A 24867-nucleotide genomic window follows, 5' to 3' on the forward strand; every position below is an offset into this window, starting at 1 on the left:
TTATGAGTAAGAGCGTCAATGTCGTCAGACTTGAATAATAATCCTTGACCTCGATTGGCATACCACTGGTACATAAGTCACCCTCCTTCGTACCTTTCCATTTCTCGGTCTGATAATCATAATGTCCTCTCGGACAATCCAATAATACACAACTACAATAACAACGACCCCAAAAATATATATGTCGGTGTGTGTTAATCGATTGGCAACTTTGGGCAACTTCGTGGGGTGCTTAATCTTTTTCTTTCCCTCTCTTTGGGGGTTCCTGTCCCTGGACTGGGTGTTATTTGACCCCCTCTGCTATATCCACAAGGGCCGGTGCTATAGTCTGGGGAGGCTCAAAGGTTTTGCCAAGGCTGCTGCTGTTGAGGTTGTCAATCTCTTTAACTTCCTCTTTCTTCTCTTCCTCCTCGGTCGCCCCGTCCGCGTTGTTGTTCAGGTCGTCGCTGCTATTGTTAGTCATGTTCTTGTGCTCCTCAGGACTTGTGTCGTCCGTGTGGTCAGCACTGGCACAGTCTGCTCCTCCATTTGTCATGCTGGTCTGGAGCGCTGGCGGTGAGGCCTCAGGGGATGGGCAGAAGTTGATGCCCTGAATGAGACGCACCAGGCCCTTGACCTTCTCCAGGGAGTTGTGCATGTCCCTCTGACGGGCCAGGATAGTGTTCTTGTTCTCCATGCATTTCTTTAGAGAGAAATAGGGACAGACTCATTAGTAATTAACCATCCAGTTCATGTGCTGTTTCTGAGATGACTTCACATACCTTCAGGGTTAGCCTCAGTGTCATGCAGTGTAATGCTTACCGTTATGGATTGGCTCAGCTGTTTGACCCTTTGTTCTAGCTGTTCTCTGTCCTGCTTCAGTTCCAAGCTCCACTTCACCAGTTTCTGCTTCTCCTCCTCTTTAGCTGTCAGATAAACCATTGCAGTCAACATTTAAGTGCTAATTAGATGAACACAAATTAATTTGGAGGTAGCTCTTTTTATATCTGGCTTCTTCTGTACCTGCTTTATATGCAATGTAGGAATGAACAATAGCGAGGGTTCCAGGCCATGGGATTGCCTCATCTTTCATCAAAATCTAAAGAAGAAAAGAGGAAACAATTGAATCCATGTCAACAATAGGCTTAGTTATGCTTCTTTTTTTAATGTTTGAATAACCATTCAACCATCCATTATGTTTCAGTCGCTTTTTGGTGGAGACAAGCGAGCGGAGAAATACAATATAATTCAAATACTGAGCTATATATTGTATGCTCCCCCCAAAATTGGGAAATTATATTATACGAATATAATTGTTTAGAGAAAGAGATTTCTGTTTAACAAGTTATACTTTCTTCTCTCAAAAAAGGTAGCGTTCAAAATGATTGACACTCCTACAGATTCTTATAAATGAAGTAGTCAAAAGGTTTAGTATTTGGTCCCATATTACTAGCACATGTGATTCTACAAACTTGTTGGATGCATTTGCAGTTAACATTAGTTTTGGTTGTTTCAGATTATTTTGTTCCCAATAGAGATGACTGGTAAATAAATGTATCTAGTCACTTTGATTGTAAATAAGAATAAAATATGTTTCTAAACACTTCTACATGAATGTGGATGCTACCATGATTACGGATAATCCTGAATTAATTGTGAATAATGATGAGTGAAAAAGTTACAGAGGGTCAAAGATCATACCCCCAACACATGCTAACCTCCCCTGTTATTGGAAATGGTGAGAGGTTAGCATCTCTTCAGGGTATGATCTCTGGCCCTCTCACTCATTATTCACAGTACCATCCACATTAAATATACAAGCGCTTAGAAACATATTAGATTGTTATTTGCAATAAAAGTGACTCTAAAATGATGCAATACATTAATTACCATTCATTTGTATTTGGCACAAAATAATCTGAAACAACCAAATGAACTGCAAATGCATCCAACAAGTTTGTAGTCACTTGCCTAGTTAAATAAAGATGATATTAAAATGTTTTTAAAAAACCAAATAAACAAGCTTAATGTAGTGTGCTATGAATATGGGACCAAATGCTAACCTTTTGACTACTTCAATTCTACGAGTATTTATGTGTGTCAATAATTTTGATGACTACTTTTGAGAAAAAACATTATTACTTGTTAATCCAAATCTTTTTCTAAACAATTGTATTAGTTTAAAATAATATACTTTCCCCACAAAAAAATTGCATAAAATATAGCTCGGTATTTGAATTATTTTATTTATACAGTTATTATTGCTCATCTTTATCAAGGGTGTCAACAATTTCGGGCCGCACTGTATTATTTAGTTGAAATTGCCTGAATTCTTCGTCCACTTTTAGATGTTTACACAATCATGGCTCTGAACGCTGTTGTCAAGGATTTTAGGACAGAGAGACAAGGCCGTGAATCAAATGATTATTGGTTACTGTAGGTTATCATACTGTATGTTATGGAGATATTGCACAGAGGGATATCAATATAACACGTCTTCCCTTTCAACCAAGCTACCAAAAGCCCAGGGACACATACAGGGCCCCTTTGGAGCACTTTGGAGCACTTCCACATAAAGTGCACACATCTTTCAGAGACCAGACGGACAAGAAAAAAAATTAAAAGGTAACAAGATGACAGTGCAAGAAGCATTTTGAACAATTAATGAAGTGGAATGCATGGCGCTTTCTCATGCCTGTTCAAAAACTTTGTTTGGAGAACATACAAAGCTAGGAAACAGTCTTATTGCTCAGACCCCCTACACTAAGACAAGCTCTGAGATTCCTGAGAGCACTAGGACAAGGTGGCATGAGTGGTTCTCACTGAGGTTTCACCTTCTAATATCTCACTCTTACAAACTGGCTTGAATAAACAGGGGTGGCTGTGGCTCAGCTGGAGCTTGTATTAGCTGCATTTAGTTTACAACCGGCCTGGGAACTGCTGGGGGAGCTTCTAAGTGGCTGAGACTGCAGGGACAGATGCTGCTGTTACCTGGTCGTGACATTTGGGGCAGATCCACATGCCCCTGGGAATGGTTTTCAAGGGTGGAGCGAGGCAGTCCAGATGGTAAACACGTGCACATGTGTCACACATGAGCAACTGACCACTGCGCCTGCACACAGTGCAGAAGTCCTCATGGATGTCTCCCTGTCAGGAAGAATTGCATCAATCAGTATTGTGGCCACTACGCCCAACCGATCATACCTGGATATGTGGTACTAGAGGAAAGGGAGTCGAACTTCACTGAATGACACCTGCCCAATCTGACTGTGCTCTCAAACTGTTCACATTGTAATTGTGTTTGTGGGCACTGGGTGTTGTTCACACGAACCAGTTTTCACTGGATGACCGCGAGTAATGTTGCTGGTCACGGTACCCTACCAAACCCCAAACACCACTGTCAACAGCAATCACTTGCGATGCGTTGATCCAAACATCCTCAGCCAAAGGAGTGAGGGACTTTTCACTTTGTAAGGTTATGGACACCAGGACACACATAGATTGTCACACATAAATGAATGATGGATGTAATGGCATGTAGGGTGTAAAAGTGAATGGATGTGGAAGGTTTCATGTTGTAAGGAGGGGTGGTCTGTCCTGAAACCATAGGGCCTCTGGGAGATACCAGTGAGGGGGGGATTTGGGGGGAGGCTTCCTCTAGTCCTGGTAGGTGCAGTGGGCTCTCCATCAGCTACTTACATCCCCGGAGCTGGGTCTAGGCAGAGGGAGGGTGTGGGGGTGGACGGGGAAGTGAGAGCCCCCCCTCTCTGGCCGGTGGTGGGCCGGGGAGGCGGAATGACTGCTGGTGGGGGATGTTGGGGTGTGAAGACCCAGCTCAGGAACACTGCTGTATTTGGGTGGGCGACCTGGGTGAGATGAGACACGACAAAACAAAACAAAAACAAAAGAAAGGAAAATGGGAGAACAAAATAAAAAAACATTCTCATGACATACCTGTGACAATGGGTCCTCATTGGCTAGCGCATAAGGAAGAGGAAGAGGAGGAGCACAGACAGAAGCGTTAGTACACAGCGAGGGGGAACAGCATGAAGTCGGGTCAAGAGGAAGGGTGAGCTGGGCAAAGCTGACAGTTAATTAGGACAGTAGTTCCGAAAACAAAGCAGGTCAAAGCAAGACATAAGCCACATCGTATCGACCCGCAGGGCAAGACTTTGTTGAAACAAATGTAAAATCTAATATCTACATTATTTCAATGTACTATATGAAACAATAGGTCAAATACAGCTGCATTCAACATTGTCAGTCAGAACATGGGAAGCAAATGCTTGGTTCATATGAGGATTCATTCTCCTAAATGTTCTACTCACAGAACCGTAGTGTACCACTAAATATGTTACATAACAGGCCTCTTAAGTCTGTTACAAACAAATGGGTAGTGAGATCTGATTTGGCTTGGCATGCCATACTAGCCTGAAATCCACAAACCTGTTTTGTTAACATTCCACCACATATACTCCATGTAATGCTAAACATGAGAAAGAGTGGCAAGGAGTAGAATGCTAACTCAGACTGGTACCCAGGCTAATGCCATACACATAGCGTTCAGACAGCGACAGGGCTGAAATCCACATGGGGTTTTGCTTGGTGGAGTCCTGGGGTGAGCACATACAGTACAGAGCTGTGAAGCCATCCTCAACAATACATTCAGAGCAGGGTGGGAAGGCATCTTACTGAGAGGGCAAAGAGAGCTGGTTAAGTAGCACGAATTACAGACAGGGCAAAAGCACAGAGTCAAGTGGCATTAAAAGCAGGAAGTGCAAGGAAAGAGCCAGCTCTATTGCACTAGCATGATAGCACAACCAAAAGAGCTCCTACAGTAAGTCTGTGATGGGGCAGTATCACAGTACAACAAAACGATGTATACTGGTCTCCACAGTTGTACGAGATATGACAGCATAGACTTCCTCCTGGTGTCTGGGAGAGCAGGGGTGCGGTCCAATTGACATTGTGTTAACAAGGTTACAAGGTGGGACACTCCACACAACCCTGAGTAGCTAGACGTTTCCATAACCTGACAGGGGATTCATACTGACCTCTCTTCCTGGTGCCTTGGTGTAGAGGAGTGTTCAGGTATGTGACGCCGTTCTTCTTACGCTGTAAATATAGGTTGTGTTTACTACTAGGTTTGGTTCTCTCACAGCAGACCTAGAACAGGTACAGTATCCAGAGTTGGGGTCAGTTCCATTTCAATTCCAGTCAATTCAGAAAGTAAACCAAATTCCAATTCCACATTCTTAACCATTGAAGAGAATTGGAATTTCAATGTACTTCCTGAACTGACTGGAATTGAAATGGAATTGAGACCTACCCTGACAGTATCATCATAATGCCATAATAATAGCAACGTTAGTGGCCTATACACTGTACCTCAGGCTCAAACACTGCTCCACTGTATACTGGGTTTGCTGTTGTTCTCCTCTTGCGCTCCTGCCTCCGACTCTGGATCTCTGCACAGGTATAGAATAGACCAGGTCAGTATAACACATTGGACATATCTGATGTTAAATTGTCTTCATGCAGGCGCAGACATTATTGTAAAAACATATACAGAATAGGGTGGGGGGGGGGGGTGCTATAAAATATCCATTTGGGTCTTCCAACCTTCCAGATGGTCATATGTAACCAGTCCCAAGGACACCATGAAAGCACGTTTCTGTGGGAGAGAACAAGAAGTCAAATGTTCAGTCAAACGTGTCAGAAAACAAGATTGACCCACAAAGCTGACCATATACAGTACCAGTCAAAAGTTTGGACACGCCTACTCATTCCAGGGTTTTTCTTTATTTTTACATTGTAGAATACACTGGTTGAGAGAATGCCAAGAGTGTGCACAAAGCTGTCATCAAGGCAAAGGGTGGCTACTTTGTTTAACATTTTTTGGGGGGGGTTACTGCATGATTCCATATGTGTTATTTCATCGTTTTGACGTCTACACTATTATTCCACAATGTAGAAAATAGTAAAAATAAAGAAAAACCCTTGAATGAGTAGGTGTGTCCAAACTTTTGACTGGTACTGTACATTTATTTTCTTGTTTTCATTGCATCTGTGTATAGAGTATAGGCCCACCTGGGGGTTGTCCTCTCTCTTGTTCCTCAGCAGGGGTGGAGGGGTGCTTCTAGCGGTGTGTGAAGGGGAGGAGGGCGCACTGACCGATGTCTTCGGCTCTGTAACACCCCGAGCTTTAACAGTCTGGAGGGACGGAAGTAACGGAGTTAGCCGCACACAACAAGAGTCACAGTCCCTCCACGGTGGATGTGACGCCCCTTCATGAGAGACCGCTCTCAACGAGGAAAAACACACATTTTCACACACAGCAAACCAGGACAGAGGGTGGTGAGCACCTGGCTTATGTAGGTGGATGACTCTCCATTCGTGAATGTTATTGGGAGGTCTTCCAATATTCAGTGTATCTACGAACTCACTCTCTGGAATAGAGTTGTGGCAGCCGCTCAAGTACCTAGCCATGCACATCAACAAAGCAGGGTGTCTATGCCGACCAAATTGAGTTAAGTAAGAAGCCTGTGATGAACACAAAAGAGCCAGGCTAACAGCTGGGTGCTTCTTGGTTTAACAGCAATGAAAATGGTAATTCTACTACCGACGGCCCTACTGAAAATATTATCTGGAAGCTAATAGATTTCATTTGATTGGGTCCACGGAGAAGACTGTAATTTAAACAAATCATGTTTGCCCGCCCCCTCTTTGTTCCCCCTCCTCTCACCTTGGTGTCAGGGCTGAGGCTTCTGATCTGAAGGGTCTGATGAGTTGCCAGGGTGGCCATAATGGTGGCTGGCGAGGTGATGACGATGCCAGTCAGCTGGGCAGATGGCAGGGTCTTGGTGATGCTGGCGCAGGGCTGGCCGTTTACAATGCGTACCTGGTGGATGGGCCCGGTGGTGGAGGCCAGTGAGGTGGAGGTCAGCTTGGTGGTCAACATGACAGGCCGCTGGAGGAGTTGAGGGGCAGCCAGCATGGGAGGAGGGGGCGCAGGGGCAATGGGTACCGTGGAAGTGGGCGTAGGCGTGGCTGGTTTAGGTCGGACCTGGTCCACAATATAGACAGGAGGATAGTGAGTATACAGTATGTAAGGACCCATGTCTTTTAAACAGTAAGAAAAAGTGCATATCAATTATACAGCTTTGTCATTAACCCTCTGTGATCAACACACAAAGCAGCAACAACAGAGGACATGCCACATTCACAACAAAGGTTAGCAGGAGGTGGGTTGGCACTGGGCAGGTAGATTGAAGGAACAGCCAAAGCACGTGGTAAGGAACAACACCGCTGACATAGATAGTGAAGCCAGGTAGTAAGCAAGGGGTTACGAAAATGCCACTGAAACAGGTCTTGGGTCAAGCCTTCGGTCCTGAACAAAAAGCATACGAATGCAGGAACACACACACACACACGTCACAAAAGGACACAAGACAAACAACAAATTAGAAAGAACTTGCTCCACCAGTCCCCTCCAGTAGAATCCCTATTCAGACCTCTGAATAGAAAACCCTTGTAGTCTGGTAGGCTATCCAATCAAAGTACCTCAAATGGAGTACATTTGACGTTATAGGACGTCAGATGATAGCTAACGAATTAAAAGCTTAGAAGCTGGTCATTCTAGGACTGATATCCAGTCTAAACGCCCCCTGTTAGTGTTACTGGAGAGAGGCTGCGGGGTGAGGGGAGGGGAGATCCACGTGGACGAACCTGCGTTAGAAAGGTAGGTCGAGGCGTCAGTCTAGGCGGAGGGATAAACTGAGGAACTTTGATAGGCTGGGCAGTGGCCTGCACCTGCGATGAAACCATCCGTTTACACACGTTAGAGAATGCGGAAAACCATACACAGTCTCAAGGAGATAGACCATGAGAACACACTCATGAACGCGCAAGTCGCACAGTGAAGAAAAGTTGGTCCCAGATCCGACTCATTCCTTGTGAAATCTGCATTTGCAGACACTCTTGCGGCGACACAGAAAAGGGCGATACGTCCTCCTTATCTAAAGAACACGGCAACCCCACCTGTGCCCTGTGATTTCAAATGTTTGTTTACAAAATCAGAAATATACTATTAACACAATTGGGACTTCAGGGACACTTCAGTGTAAATTAATTGTATGTGCAGACAATGAAGGGGAGTGAGTGACATGTGGGACATACAGTATACTTACAACAATAGTGTTCTTGGAGACTATCCGAACCGGCTCCATTCCCTGATGGGTCAACTTGCTGGATGTCTGAAGGTTGATAGGTGCACTCAGTGAGTCAGGGTGACCTATGCTGGCCTTGGGCGTGTTGCTGATGGCTGTGACCTTGGCGACGGAGGGTCGCGGCGTCACGGCGGAAGCAGGCATGGTAGCGGTGGCAGCTTTCAGTACCAGAGGTAGAGTCTTAGTGGCGATGACCGGGGTGATCGTCATCGTGTTCTGTCCAGGAGAGAAGCTAAGTTGAATATGGGGCTACCCTTCAACAACACATACGAACAGATTACTATTACAGCAGTGTGTGTGTGTGTGTGTGTGTGTGTGTGTGTGTGTGTGTGTGTGTGTGAGCAAGTACCTGTGGCGTGCTCAGTTTGTCAGGCGAGGGCAGGGAGGGTGGGGTGTGGAGGTTAGGCAGGGCAGAGGCCTTCCCATCAGGCTGCACTGGGTGCTGGGGCTGCTGATGGGCCTGGACCTCCGGATGATCCTGTTTCACCAGCAGCTCTTTCCTCAGCTGCTCCACCACCTTCTTCTGCAAGACAGCGGAGGACACAGATTTAAGTCGACAGAAGGAATTCTGGAGTTTTCATATGGACCGTGCTGTCCTGGAGAGGTACATACATAATGATGACTCAAACAAAACTGTTCAGTACCAGGATATCAAAAGCACGAAACAAAAGTAGAGAGACAAGCAACTGTCCTTGTCAAATGTTATTCTTTACCTCATACAAACCCAATTCCATTCGTTGCTGACTCAGTCATAAAAAAATAAAAGTATCTTGATAGGCAATAAAGGCATTTTTTGCTTAAACGTAATAGAAATGCTTTTTGCTTAAGGCAGAGGGAGGTGGTGAGGTAAATGGGAACAGAAAGAGCGAGAAGAGAGAGGAACAGCATCTGCTTCAGGTTAAATTCACACTGAAGAGAACAGCATCTGCCTCAGGTTAAATTTATACTGAAAATAAACGACATCAGCTAACAAAAAAAAAAATGGCCACATCACTGAACTAAAGCAACGGTGGATTCCAAACTGTGTACATTACCCAGTTGATAGTTGAACAAAAAAACTATGTATCCACATTTTTATTCTGACTAGACCTTAATAAAATGAAATGAGGATTCTTTTCAAACGCATGTAGGCCTAAATCCGGTTAGATATACATGTAGCCCTCACTGGGCAATACCAGGAAGTGTCCTGGAGACTTCTAGTTATTCCTTTGTTATGGCAAAAAGGCACAGATTCAGTATTATATGTGTATATATTAACCACAACCAACTACTACAGCTAAACATTAATGCAAAGTAAATGAGGATGAACAATCCTCCTAGCCTCCTGCAGAATCAGTTCTTGAAATTCAGTTTGGAATTTGGTCCAATAAAATACCGCCTGGAACTGTTTTACACACACTGTGACAAAGACACACAAGGCTTGACAGCAAGCGAAGTGGCAGGTGTCCCAGATTCCCCCTGGCTACGGCACATAGGACACCTACCCCAGTTATGAGCAGCCTGCTTCTAGGCAAATCATCTGTGCCATCCCCCAACAGGTTTATACTGGTTCTGACACAGCAAATCAAACATTCTCAATTATCTGTAACCTTACCCACACAGTGAGCATCAATCCTTATCTGGTAGGCTCATAGAATGCTTTGCGGTTTATAATATTTCCTGCTTTCTTTTATGCCCAGACAGCTAATTGCTGAACCTTGCACACACGCACACACACACACACACACACACACACACACACACACACACACACACACACACACACACACACACACACACACACACACACACACACACACACACACACACACAGTTTCCAATTGGCTTGGCTTCAGACTAGTTCGCATTGACTGTGGCACTGGCACTGCCCCTCGCGGGCCAGCCAGGAGATAGGAGAGGACACATATGATGAAGTCAGCACAATGAGACGCAGTTCATTCTTCCCTCACATTCACTCTATTGACGTATGCATTGAAAGTCCCCCCCCCCGCCCCGCCCCGCCCCGCCTGCGTCTGATAAGACAGAACAGAGTCCGACCGCTCTAGTTCACCTCTGTCCATTCACTCACACTCACTGCAGTGAAAAGTGAGCCAATGTCCTCTCAGCAGCCATGGGCGGGCCGAGCCAAACTTTTTGGAGGGTATCTGACTGTTTATACGTACATTCTGTCAGAGCAAGTAAAAACACCCAACTGTAGCTTTACAAGGAAAATATAACCATTAATGAATAAATATAAATCCCAATAATGTATATTCTTTCTTACCTTTTATCTGACTTAGTACAGTAATGATCATGCTCTTTTTTTGGGGTATATATATTACTGGCATTGACAATTGTTAGATTCATACTACACTGTTGAGGAAAGAGCTTTCAAGTAAGCATTTCACTGAAATACCATTTCAACTTAATTTGATCCCCAATAGGTGAACAACCTTCATGTTTCTTTCTATTCATTGAAATAAAATATTTTTGTTGATCAAATCAAGCAGTAGTACAATACGGAACAGCCTATTTGGAAATAGACCCGACATGCGTGAACAAACACTCTGAGACCACATGGCAACTGCAACATGAATTAATAATGGAAGAGCAATAAGCATGAGGTTTTTAGAAGTGCTGTTGTGAATGGCATGGGTTTGTGTGTTAGTTTAACAAGAGGGGATGTATCAGTATTTAGCCAGTGACTTCCCCCTTCCATTCATGTACTACATCAACCCTCTGGTCTACAGTCCCACCACTGCACACCTCTAATGTAATCTTTCATTGGTTTTGAGGTGAGGGTCCTGTCTGCTCTACATGGTGATGCTGCTCACATTCCCTTACCTCCTCTTAAAAATCAGGCCTATTTAACTGCTACAGGCGCTGCACTTTCCACCACTCAGTGCAGCATTCCACCACTCAGTGCAGCATTCCACCACTCAGTGCAGCATTCCACCACTCAGTGCAGCATTCCACCACTCAGTGCAGCATTCCACCACTCAGTGCAGCTTTCCACCCCCCCAATTTTTTTTTTTTTTTTTACATACATTTTTTTCAGAGACTTCCATGTGCGCATTAATTAATCAATTATAAAGTCAATTTGATTTGACCAATCTAACTACATAATGGTAATCATGTATTTGGATGGTAAATCTCTGTTGATAAACTGCGTAAATCAAGATGTAGCCTAGGCCTATCCACAACACAGGTGAATGCATATGCAATAGCAGTGTGTGCATGCATTGTGTTATTGAGCTTGTTTTGACTGACATTTGGAGATAATAGCAGTCAGTTAGCATGACTTTCATGAATTGTGAAGCCTGTATATGGTTCATTACATGAATTGTGAAGCCTGTATATGGTTCATTACATGAATTGTGAAGCCTGTATATGGTTCATTACATGAATTGTGAAGAATTCACAACAAGTGACGTTAGCTGATGAACATTATCTCATATAACCACACGTATAAGATCTCCTAAACCTGCTTTTACCACAGATCTTATTTTCAGCGTTTATCCAAAATCCCTCAAAAAAAAACAGCATTGATTTTCCCCGTAGGCTTTGTCCAACGAACCATTTTTGAAAAAATGTTATAGTATCGAAAAAGTACAGACGTTTAGGTATACCGTGCAACACTACTAATAAGGACTGAAGGCTCAACATTGGAATTTCATAATCTGCTCAGCGCACTCCTGTTAAGCCTTGAGGACCGATGCAGTGATTGCTATTATACTTTTTGTTTAACTAATGATTTCGTTTTAAACAAGCCTTTTTACCGTCCGCTTATTATGGGAATTCTAATTAGATGATCGTGTAAAAGGACTCCACATTAATTGCATTTTTTTTTTTAAAGTCAGTGTAACGCTTTAGATTTTATTTGGCAAGGTCATTGATGCATATGCACAAGCTGCCCTTTAGTGCTCCGCAAAGAAGAATTGGGCACATTCAAGCATTATTTGCTGTTATTGCCATCAGCTACATTGAGTCAATGGACAAATAACTTTCTATGCCACGCACACACAACCACAAGCACGCAAAGCAGGACAGCTGCCACGGCGAGACAGGTTTCATCAAAGACCACCCTCGTGATTCTGACAGTTGTCCTTATCAGACAACAGCTATCAGCCGCTAAGGTCTTGGGACATCTTGGGCTAATGCAAGACATCTTGTATCATCCTCAAATGTTCCACCTCTCTTACTCCACATATAGCTACAGTATGTGAACTACTGTCCTTAGGTCCTTTTAACGTACCTCATCTTTTAGCATAACCGTTCAGTATTATCTGATGCTCAGTAATAGCTAGACCAAGCTGACAGCTTTTCAGAGACCATTTTCACAGCAGGATAAGTTTCATTATGCAGAAGTCCTTGGGCATACGGTAGATCAGCCAGTTACATTTCCTCTTGGGGTCTCCCTAGTGATGGAATGCTTTTTGTTGAGAGAACACAGCCCAGTAAGACACGGTAAGAAACCTGCACAGGCAGAGATGACCTCCAGAGGGCACAATGGGGGACACTGTTTATCAGTTGTATGTACAGACAATGTGGTCAAGGCTTAAATGATAAATGATGAATAAATACAAAGTCAAAAAGACACGAATCTCTCAAAAACCAAAACAGGATTGGACAATAACTAAATGTTACACACAGTCTAACGTACTTTCTTAAAATCATTTGTTGAGAGACCATAGCAACAATTCCTTTCCAGTTATAGATTTGAACCACAAGTGAGTCATCTCCAGATGCTTGTTGGCGTGTTTCGGAGGCCTTGCAGAAAGCCCTGTGTGTCTGCTGAAGTGCTGAGTTGGCTGCTGAACATACGGCGCAAAGCAGTGGTTGGCTAATCAAAGGCCCAGTGCTCACTCAGCACGCACAGCAGGGCGCCCTATAACTGGCCCCCCTCCCTCTTTCTCTGGGAGGGTCTGTCGTTCACAAATTATACATGGTGGAAAGTCCAAAGGATGCCTCCCGGGGAAAAATCTGAACCAATGCTCTACTAAATGGTCTTTAGTCTCTGGCTTCAAAGAATCAGCTGTTTCCTCTGTGAGGTTTCCTCTGTGAGCTTTCCTCAGGGTGTGTCAAAACCCATAGCACATGTTTTAGAAATCCCTTTCTTCATCGGCATTGCCGTTATTCAGGCATTCACTCGGTGACATTGTCAGACCTCTTTGTCATGAGTCCCCGACTACACGTCGATCACTCACTGGGATCTCTACCGCGTGAGTGACGGGCGAGGGTAAATTGCACTTCATCACTCAGCCTCCGACGGCCATCCCCCTGTCAACGAGGACAGAATGCTGTCATTTCAAATGACATACAAATGGGAGGGGAAGCAGTGACTCACAGATGAGATTGACTTTATAAAAGCACAAGCTCCTTTATTTCCCCATCTCATCTCAAGGGAGGGATATAACAGATGGAATGAAGGGGTACACTCTGTTCAGACTCACTCCTCCTCATCATGCCATATCATGGAAACCGTGTACAGCAGACCTGGGTCAAATACTGTACATATGGCATATATACTGAACAAAAATATAAACGAGCCAGGCCCAGCCCATTAGAATGAGTTTTTCCCCACAAAAGGGCTTTATTACAGACAGAAATACTCCAGTTTCATCAGCTGTCCAGGTGGCTGGTCTCAGACAATCCCGCAAGTGAAGAAGCCGCATGTGGAGGTCCTGGGCTGAAGTGGTTACACGTTGTCTGTGGTTAGGAGACCGGTTTGACATACGGCCATATTCTCTAATACGATGTTGGAAATTAACATTAAATTCTGGTAGAGAAATTAACGTTAAATTATCTGGCAACAGCTCTGCTGGACATTCCTGCAGTCAGCATGCCAATTGCACACTCCCTCAAAACTTGAGACATCTGCGGCATTGTGTTATGTGACAAAACTGCACATTTTAGTGGCCTTTTATTGTCCCCAGCACAAGGTGCACCTGTGTAATGATCATGCTGTTTAATCAGCTTCTTGATATGCCATACCTTTCAGGTGAATGGAGTATACTGGCAAAGGAGAAATGCTCACTAGGGATGTAAACAAATTTGTGCAAAACAATTGCGAGAAATAAGCTTTTTGTGTCTATAGCAAATTTCTGGGATATTTTATGTCAGCTCAGGAAACATGGGATCAACACTTTACATGTTGCGTTTATATTTTTGTTCTGTATACTTTTAAATGACTAACATGCGCTTGATTTCATTTGCCTGGTACAAAGAAAAAAAACAAATAGTCCAAACATTTGATTTAGCTTGGAGTTATAAATATTACATTGGTACTGACCCGGTATATAGCTTACTTATGTTCTTCTTATTTCTATTTTCTTTGTGTGTTTTTGTTCTACTTTTTTTTATAGTACTACGGATATAGATTACTGCATGGGAAAGAGAAAGCAAGAAAGGCATTTCACTGTACTTGTGCATGTGACAATAAAAACATAAAAACTAGAAACTTCAAGATAAACAGACGTATAAACGATGGCATCCAGTACTAATCATCAACATTCCCTAAGATGTATCTTTTCCCATAAAAGCCAGATCCTGTGTATTGGTACTCAGCTATCGTCATTGGCTTACGACCTGCTGACTCTGGCTTTCCTCTCCCTCTCATTTTTATATTTTCATTTTTTATCTTCCTCTGAAACAGGATGAAATGTGAGCGGCACATCTGGCGCTTCCCAGCCATGTGGAGGGAGGTCTGGTGGGGTTGGGGCTGCCTGCCGCCTCTCAGGTGTGAGGATTTATCCCCCCCGACAGTCTCCCCTCCCCTTTTGTGCTGATGGTATTTAAACAGCATGTTGAGCCCTTGATTGAAATTCCTCTCACACTACCGCTTGCCTCACAGTCTTCCCTCTCTCGCTCCCCCTCCCTATCTCTCGGAGCTAGAACTAAACCCATCACAGACACACATTAACACTCCCCTCTCGCTCCATCTGGGGAGATCCATGACACATACAAAGCCTCCATACTGCAGCCAGTGTGTGTAATTGTAACACATACTGCCATGCTTGCACGCACACACACTACAGATTACATTGGGATATCTGTACACACAGTAGCAAGGGGTAGGCAACCCTGTTCCTGGAGTGTTGCAGGTACTGCCGGATTTTGTTCCAAATAGGCATCATTGATCCGCTAATTGATCAGTTTAGTGATTGCCTAAATTCAACACGCCTGGTCTTCCAGGTCGGTTCAATCGAAACCATGAAGTGCCTGCGGAACTCCAGGTGCCTGCAGAACTGCCTACCGCTGCAGTAGACTCCTGTTGCCTTCCTCAGTTGGACACAGGGTTTCCCAACCCTCTCCTCAGCTCCCCGGAAGTTTCACATTTCTTGTTTTAACCCTACGGACACACCTGATTCAATTAGTCAACTAATCATCAAGCCTTTAACTAATTGAATCAGGTGTGCCAGTTCAGGGTTAAAACTAAAATGTAAAACATCTGGGGGGGGGGCCGAGGAGACGGTTGGTAAACCATGAGTTAGAGGGAGTGAGTCTTCCATGTCCTTTTGTTTCGCAGCAAAGATTCGTGAGGGAGTAATAAACACCAGAGGATGCAACGCGTCAGCTACAATTATTCACTGCTCAAAAGTTCCTATCGCCACACATAAATACACAGACACACACATATATACGCAGTTACGCACACGCAGCCAATTCAAAAGTACCAAGTGTCAGGTAGAGCTGTATTGTTATGAGATTATCTTCACGCCACAGCTGTCTAATGATGGCAAGGTCATATTTTCACACTTCTTTCATAAAACTAGAGCACATTTCTACAAACTGACAGAGATTGTGGGGCAAAATACTGAGAACATGAAAGAGTGAAAGATGACACTTGATATTGAGGATGAGACGTTGAGTGTGACAGGAAAGTCAGAGCAGGGATCCTATCCTAGCCTGACACCATGTAGCTCCTCCACACAACCCCTTTCCACCGTCTGCCCTTTCCCTGTGCCTTTCATTATCACCCGTTACAGTTAAAGTGATAGTCAATTTCCCTAACTGTCAAACACTCCGCTGCCAAGACAACGCTCTTCACGGAGGCAGAGTGACCAATGCATATTACAGTAAGTACGAGTGTGATTTACATTTTTAAAAACGCAGCCAGGCCGCCTCAGTTGCACTAGATTGTGGCGATTTCATGCCGCGTCCATCTCTATCTACTCTGTTACATTGTTACTTGACATTATTAGTTACATTATGCAATTATTGCTTGACAATAGTAAACATTTCTTACAGAGGGTAAAATAAAAGGGATAAAGAGCTGGTCATCCCGTCAGTTTCATCTTCCTCTCACAAGAGCCTGAAGCTGAGTTTAAAGTCAGAGCTACCTCGGGATGGCGTCATTGTAAAGCATTGTAAGGGATCCTGGGATATTTACTATGCTGCTGTACTTTAATGGTAGTCGTTAATATCAATTAGCTGGGGAGCGTTAAAACACAACGCAGCTTCTTTTTTTTGTATTTTAGAGAGAGGAGAGGAGACAAAGAGAGGTTGAACAAGAGGGTGCTTAGGTAATTATCATCAGGCCTCTAAAAGCATACACAAGCATTTAAGTTAAAAAAAGAAAGAAATTGATCAATTACATCCGATAAACGTGCATGGTAGATACGTGTCACTACTATTAATGCAATCATGGCTGGCCACATTAGAGGTTGACCTCGGGAGGCACTTTCACGTGTTGTCAGCCTTTAAGCTAAGCATAACCCAGCAGATTTAGCTCTACCCCCCCTCCCATCAAGCCCACCACACCTAGAGCTAAAACCCAGGGAGGAAACAGTAAAAGCTTTACAGTCTCCTCAAACACACACACACACACACACACACACCACTGCCAGAATGAAGTATTTACTCAGCAACTACATGCATCATGGGGTATGCGCTGCTCTCTTTTACTCAGTCAGTCTCTCAGTCAGCCACAGAGCGCTGTGAAAGTGGGTTAAGCAGGTATAAAACCTCTTCTCTATCCAGACAGCCCTGCTCCCTGCAGATACGCTCTAGTGGGGTGGGAGGAAATGCAGGGCACTGAATACAAATCTACTTTCAAAGTACAAAGTGCTGAACAATGTAAACTGCACCCCGGGCAGAAAAAGGATTAGCATTTCCATGAATGTGTGTTAAATCTTCAAACTTAATTTCTAAAATCAATTTACTGAGTCCACCAGGAGCAGAGCTTTACCTGCTTTGAAATAGATAAAGCAACTGATAGTATTAACAAATTGGGTGATTTGTTTATTTTCTTCTAATATTTACCAAATAAATTATTTATAATCTCTCGTAATTACCTACAGCATTTCTTGTGTGACGCATATTCTAAATCCTTCTCAGTACAGAATAGAAAACAAGAGAGAGAAAACAGAATCCATCTACCCACATACTTAACAAGCTCATTGTCTGTAGTCACCTTCAAAGCGTCCTATGAAGCACATAGCATTCAAATATATTTTTGTAGGATCTTTAAATTGAGTCAAAGACCTTGGCCTGGTGACTTATTCAGCCTGAGCAAATGTTAATCTACCGAGAGAATGGTGATGGTGATGTAAGTATCAGTGAATTGCAGGTGGGGTCATTAGTTTTAAGAACACGCCAAGGAAAGCACACCCCAGGAGGTAGTATATAAGGCTCATTTCTGATTTTCACTGTATTAGTCAGGCATCAAGGAGATTATCCCGGATTGTAGTTTAAGGTTTCCGGGGGCAGACAGGACAGACATGCAGTGGAACAGCGCGGGGGCATGTCTTAGTGAAACTCCTCCCCACACGGCTCCCAGAGAGCATGGTAGTTGGCCCCAATCTCCCAGTGACAGCCAGCCAGGCTGCTCCCTTTCTCCTGCTCTCCTCTGGCCTGCCACAGTCTCCTCTCCAGACCACAGTGCAGGGAGCCAGGGGGCATCTGTGTGGAAGAGTGAAGCTGACATTCTAACACAGAGAGGCACCGTGCTGCTGGATTAAAGCACATCCTTCTGGCAAACACACACTCCCTCCCTCCCTCTCCTTTCAAAACAGTGACTTAGCAACGTTCTGCCACAGCACTTCTCAGGAATAGGGATTTTCTGATTCTTTTCAGTTTAACGAGAAAAGACATTGATAGAGATTTGATAGAAATAGAGATGCATTCCTCCCCCATTAGCTTTTAAAGTGTTGAGGGTAGAGGTCGACCGATTATGATTTTTCAACGCCGATACCGATTATTGGAGGACCAATAAAAGCCGATACCGATTAATCGTCCAATTTTTTAAAAATGTATTTGTAATAATGACAATTACAACAATACTGAATGAACACTTATTTTAACTTAATATAATACATCAATGAAAATCAATTTAGCCTCAAATAAATAATGAAACATGTTCAATTTGGTTTAAATAATGCAAAAACAAAGTGTTGGAGAAGAAAGTAAAAGTGCAATATGTGCCATGTAAGAAAGCTAACGTTTAAGTTCCTTGCTCAGAACATGAGAACATATGAAAGCTGGTGGTTCCTTTTAACATGAGTCTTCAATATTCCCAGGTAAGAAGTTTTAGGTTGTAGTTATTATAGGAATTATAGGACTATTTCTCTCTATACCATTTGTATTTCATATACCTTTGACTATTGGATGTTCTTATAGGCACTTTAGTATTTGCAGTGTAACAGTATAGCTTCCGTCCCTCTCCTCGCTCCTACCTGGGCTCGAACCAGGAACACATCGACAACAGCCACCCTCGAAGCATCGTTACCCATCGCTCCACAAAAGCCGCGGCCCTTGCAGAGCAAGGGGAACAACTACTCCAAGTCTCAGAGCGAGTGACGTCACCGATTGAAACGCTATTAGCGCACAACCCGCTAACTAGCTAGCCATTTCACATCGGTTACACCAGCCTAATCTCGGGAGTTGATAGGCTTGAAGTCATAAACAGAGCTGAGGAGGAAGAGCTGCTGGCAAAACGCACGAAAGTACTGTTTGAATGAATGCTTACGAGCCTGCTGCTGCCTACCATCGCTCAGTCAGACTGCTCTATCAAATCATAGACTTAATTATAACATAATAACACACAGAAATACGAGCCTTAGGTCATTAATATGGTAGATTCCGGAAACTATCATTTCGAAAACCAAACGTTTATTCTTTCAGTGAAATACGGAAACGTTCCGTATTTTATCTAACTAGTGGCATCCCTAAGTCTAAATATTGCTGTTACATTGTACAACCTTCAATGTTATGTCATAATTATGTACAATTCTGGCAAATAAATTACGGTCTTTGTTAGGAATAAATGGACTTCACACAGTTCGCAACGAGGCAGGCGGCCCAAACTGCTGCATATACCCTGACTGCTTGCACAGAACGCAAGAGAGGTGACACAATTTCCCTAATTATAAGAAATTCATGTTAGCAGGCAATATTAACTAAATATGCAGGTTTAAAAATATATACTTGTGTATTGATTTTAAAGAAAAGCATTGATATTTATGGTTAGGTTTGGTGCAACGACAGTGCTAAATCATCACCCGTTTGGCGAAGTAGGCTGTGATTCGATGAGAAATTAACAGGCACCGCATCGATTATATGCAACGCAGGACACGCTAGATAAACTAATAATATCATCAACCACGTGTAGTTAACTAGTGATTATATGAAGATTGATTGTTTTTTATAAGTTTAATGCTAGCAACTTACCTTGGCTTCTTGCTGCCCTCGCATAACAGGTAGTCAGCCTGCCACGCAGGCTCCTCGTGGAGTGCAATGTAAGGCAGGTGGTTAGAGCGTTGGACTAGTAACCGGAAGGTTACAAAAACGAATCCCTGAGCTGACAAGGTAAAAATCTGTCGTTCTGCCCCTGAACAAGACAGTTAACCCACCGTTCCTAGGCCGTTATTGAAAATAAGAATGTGTTCTTAACTGACTTGCCTAATAAAGGTGTAAAAAAATATTTAAAAAATGTATTTAAAAAAATTAAAAACGGTGTTCAAAAATATCGATTTCCGATTGTTATGAAAACTTGAAATCGGCCCTAATTAATCGGTCGACCTCTAGTTGAGGGTAAAAGGGGCTGTAGGGTAGAATGGAGGTGTAGCTACTCCACTAACCTTTGAACTGTAAGTGGGAAAAGTCAGTGAGAGGACTGGCTCTTTACTCTCCTCTCTTGAGACGGAGCTAGATGTCTACGGCAGATGTGTCGGCGCACTCTGGGAGGTGACCGGGAGATCACTGACATACAGTACACCTGTCCCAGCCACAAGTGCAACCCTAATCACCCCACAAGCGCCAGCAGAAAAAAAAAACTCAAAGTTCTAGCCAGCTGCTCACGAAAAGACCGACTGTGCCAGAAACGACCATATGGCTCACCTGTTGCTAAGGAACAGTGATCACTGAACCCTGTGCAGACTGACTCCAACGCAGGTACCTAACACAGAAGAAATAGGAGTCTACCTGGTGGGCTGAATGTAATATGTATGCCCCTACTGTGTGTGTTTTCAAAGTGTGAGGAGGGGAAAGTACAACTTAATGTGTGGTACAGCCTCAGAGTGTGGTAATAATTAAAAAGTACATTAGTCAGAAAACGTAATTTGATGTATATGCAATTGGAAATTGCGTGAAACAATGCTTGTCTGCATATAGAAGAGTGCAGCCGAGGACAACCATATATTGTATGCAGGAAATGTTTGGTTCATTTGAGGGCAATACTGTGAGTCATCCCTCAACAACACTAAAGCACTTTTAGTTTTCAGCTCTTTTCATGCCCAACCCATCTCTCTCCTCCCTACCTCCCCTCTTCTCTTTCCTGGGCACACAGCAGAGACACACATCTAGACTCACTCAATTGTTCCACGCATGGAGGAGCAGCGGTGATAATAACTGGGCCTCGCAGCAGGGACTCTCGTTAGAGCCTGCAAATACAGCTCAGACGGAGTGCCAGATTAACCAAGCCCAAACCAAACTTGCACCAGCCTTGAAACCAGCCCTGAACCATTCCTGAAGTAGCCATAAAACAACACTGCCAAAAAATGCCCCACTAGCAAACTTGTGTCCCTAGAGCAATATAAGAGTGATAATAGTATCATGAATACAGAATGCTAAAACTTTACTCCACTGCTTGAAAGTCTGTGTTAATCCATTTACAACATATTCATAACGTGTGAGATTTAAGAATAAAAGCATTGACAAAAGATGGGGAAAAGGTTTTTTCCTTGGCGTCAATGGTTTAGTCCTTCCATTATCTAGCATATTATCATACAGTCTTTCTATTCCTCACGTTTTCACAAATGGCACAAGCGCAACTAAACTCAGCAAAAAAAAGAAGAAAACATCCTCTCACTGTCAACTGCGTTTATTTCAGCAAACTTAACATGTGTAAATAATTGTATGAACATAACAAGATTCAACAACTGAGTCAAACTGAACAAGTTCCACAGACATGTGACTAACAGAAATGGAATAATGTGTCCCTGAACAAAGGAGGGGTCAAAATCAAAGTAAAAAGTAACAGTCAGTATCTGGTGTGGCCACCAACTGCATTAAGTACTGCAGTGCATCTCCTCCTCATGGACTGCACCAGATTTGCCAGTTCTTGCTGTGAGATGTTTACCCCACTCTTCCACCAAGGCACCTGCAAGTTCCCAGACATTTCTGGGGGGAATGACCCTAGCCCTCCGATCTAACAGGTCCCAGAAGTGCTCAATTGGATTGAGATCCGGGCTCTTCGCTGGCCATGGCAGAACACTGACATTCCTGTCTTGCAGGAAATCACGCACAGAACGAGCAGTAGGGCATTGTCCTACTGGAGGGTCATGTCCGGATGAGCCTGCAGGAAGGGTACCGCTTGAGGAAGGAGGATGTCTTCCCTGTAACGCACAGCGTTGAGTTTGCCTGCAATGACAACAAGCTCAGTCCGATGATGCTGTGACACACCACCCCAGACCATGATGGACCCTCCACCTCCAAATCGATCCCGCTCCAGAGTACAGGCCTCGGTGTAACGCTCATTCCTTCGACGATAAACGCGAATCAGACCATCACCCCTGGTGAGACAAAAACGCTACTCGTCAGTGAAGAGCACTTTTTTGTCAGTCCAGTCTGGTCCAGCGCCGGTGGGTTTGTGCCCATAGGTGACGTTGTTGCCGGTGATGTCTGGTGAAAACCTGCCTTACAACAGGCCTACAAGCCCTCAGTCCAGCCTCTCTCAGCCTATTGCGGACAGTCTGAGCACTGATGGAGGGATTGTGCGTTCCTAGTATGACTCGGACAGTTGTTGTTGCCATTTTGTACCTGTCCCGCAGATGTGATGTTCGGATGTACCGATCCTGTGTAAGGTGTTGTTACAAATGGTCTGCCACGGCGAGGACGATCAGCTGTCCGCCCTGTCTCCCTGTAGCACTGTCTTAGGCGTCTCACAGTACAGACATGGCAATTTATTGCCCTGGCCACATCTGCAGTCCTCATGCCTGCCTTCAGCATGCCCAAGGCATGTTCACGCAGATGACAGGGACCCTGGGCAACTTTCTTTTGGTGTTTTTCAGTCAATAGAAAGGCCTCTTTAGTGTCCTAAGTTGTCATAAATGTGACCTTAATTGCCTACCGTGTGTAAGCTGTTAGTGTCTTAACAACCGTTCCACAGGTGCATGTTCATTAATTGTTTATGGTTCATTGAACAAACAATGGGAAACAGTGTTTAAACCCTTTACAATGAAGATCTGTGAAGTTATTTGGATTTTTACAAATTACCTTTCAAAGACAGGGTCCTGAAAAAGGGATGTTTCTTTTTTTGCTGAGTTTAGCTTATCAACAGCTGCGAGACTTTTACAGTGGGCCATAATGTCACGTCACAGCCAGTCCGTCGGATTCCCCTCTATTCAGTACTGGGCAGGCCAGTTGAGACGAGCCCAACCATCCAGTGCAGTGCCATTTCTCTGGACCCACAGGGCTCCTCTCCTCATAAAATGGCCCGTACTATTCAGACCATTGAGGCAGTCAAAGAAAGGACAGACTGCAAAAAAAAATATTCAATTGTGCCTAGTTTCAGTGCCATGGGTCATTATTTCTACAGTGGAGGAGCTCAAGGTGTTTTATTATCCCTGGGTGGGAGCCACACAGGCAGACAGGTATTCCGAGACAATAGAGCTTCCTCATTTAAAGGATGGCCAGCAGCCTTTTCTTTGGAATTCTGCAGACCAAATTGAATAGCACACCTCTTAAAAGAGGAAGGGACCGCCACATAGTATCATAAATACAGAATGCTGGAATTTTACTCTACTGCTTGAAACCTGCTTGAAAATATGGATAAATCTTGTGCCAACCCACAAAGAGACATAAGACACCAGCTCACTGACACACAGTCTCCCTGGAGTACATTATCAGAGAAGGTAGGTTCAGCACTTTCTGCCCCCATGTGTCCCAAGTTTATCAGGCCAGATCTGACCAGTGGTTGAACCCCTTTTATTCTCACGGCCATCCTCAGCGGTATACCTCTCAAAAGCCAATAAAATGTAAACTCGCCAACAGAGCTACAATAACGCTCAGAAAGACAAGCTACTGAGTCTCTACAAATAACAACGAAAAGCGACTTTCCTCTTCCAGAGTAACAAGGATTTTCGGAGAAATATTCCGATTATTTACCATTTATTTCAACAGTGAAGTCATCTTGAGACTAGAGTCTCTTTCGCAAATGAGCCCTGCACAATACAAAAACAAGCACATAAAACAGGCAAGTATAGATAAACATAAATATAGACAATATACACATTAAGATACAAAAACGAACACATTCTTCATTATAAAAGAAATCAGCAGTCTGAATTGTCCTAGGGACTTCAAAGCACCCAATCAAAACATTGTTTTGAGATTATCTGGAGGGCTTCCCGCATAGCTGCAAAATCAGACTGTAGCGTTGTCACAGCCAGGGCAGCAGTCGGGGAAATTGCATACATAATAGTGTCACCAGCATATCCATGAAATGTAAACATTTTAACAGATTGACCAATAGCATTTATATAAAATCGTAGAAAGAACAGGTCCTAGTATCGACCCCCACAAAATGCATGGCAGTTTATTTTAAATCCAAGAAGTGAGCTTTATGTCTGTTTTTTACTACTTTGTTACTTATCAAAATGTTGAAAGAACTGTGCTGTCAACTCAGATTATAACACTTCACACCGACACATAGATACAGTGCTGAGAGACTATGTGGAAAAAATACTGTAAATAGGGAACAGGGGAGAGTTAGGGGGGGAATACAGGAATCGATTTTTTTAAATTTTACATTTTTAAGGGTTTTCAACTGTGCTAAAGACAACCCCAGTCTGAAATCGATGGCTGGATCCTTGCAGCATGATTTATAGAAGCACAGCCAGGCTGCTTCCATAGCCCCCCGGTGGGCTGACATCCCCGGAGTTGAGCCTTTTCATTAAATGTGAGAGAGAGTTTACATCTTTTCAGTCCACACAATGAAAACTGCTGATGTGTGGAACGCTAATAGTCTCTTCCAGGACATTTTAACTAAACGGCTTCTGAAAAAGTTTCTCCACTCATAAAATAAGTAATCCGTGCTTTATGGGGGCTAAGCGAAGGTCCTAACAAGAATGAATTGCTTATAATGACCTTTTTCAAAAGCTTGTTAACAAACAATTAAATCATGATTTATATGTTTATAAGCAGAACGTCAAATGCTGTGTTACACAATTTATCTGTCAAA

General features: G+C 43.5%; 1 protein-coding gene across 1 annotated transcript in view; it reads right to left on the reverse strand.

Annotated features, from left to right (window-relative positions):
- Nucleotides 1-283: 283 nt before the first annotated feature.
- LOC120025080 (PHD finger protein 21A-like) overlaps nt 284-24867 on the reverse strand; it is a 33163-nt gene continuing 8579 nt past the window's right edge. The window contains exons 4-16 of the mRNA XM_038969516.1: nt 8557-8730; nt 8169-8423; nt 7708-7791; nt 6725-7045; nt 6070-6192; nt 5602-5653; nt 5368-5447; nt 5034-5094; nt 3679-3845; nt 2971-3126; nt 1003-1078; nt 802-905; nt 284-682 (exon numbers count right to left, since the gene is read on the reverse strand). Of these exons, the coding sequence (XP_038825444.1) occupies nt 284-682; nt 802-905; nt 1003-1078; nt 2971-3126; nt 3679-3845; nt 5034-5094; nt 5368-5447; nt 5602-5653; nt 6070-6192; nt 6725-7045; nt 7708-7791; nt 8169-8423; nt 8557-8730 (2052 nt within the window). The remainder of the gene's footprint in view (nt 683-801; nt 906-1002; nt 1079-2970; nt 3127-3678; nt 3846-5033; nt 5095-5367; nt 5448-5601; nt 5654-6069; nt 6193-6724; nt 7046-7707; nt 7792-8168; nt 8424-8556; nt 8731-24867) is intronic.

The sequence above is a fragment of the Salvelinus namaycush genome, chromosome 30 (assembly GCF_016432855.1).
Source record: "Salvelinus namaycush isolate Seneca chromosome 30, SaNama_1.0, whole genome shotgun sequence".
Lineage (NCBI taxonomy): Eukaryota > Metazoa > Chordata > Actinopteri > Salmoniformes > Salmonidae > Salvelinus > Salvelinus namaycush.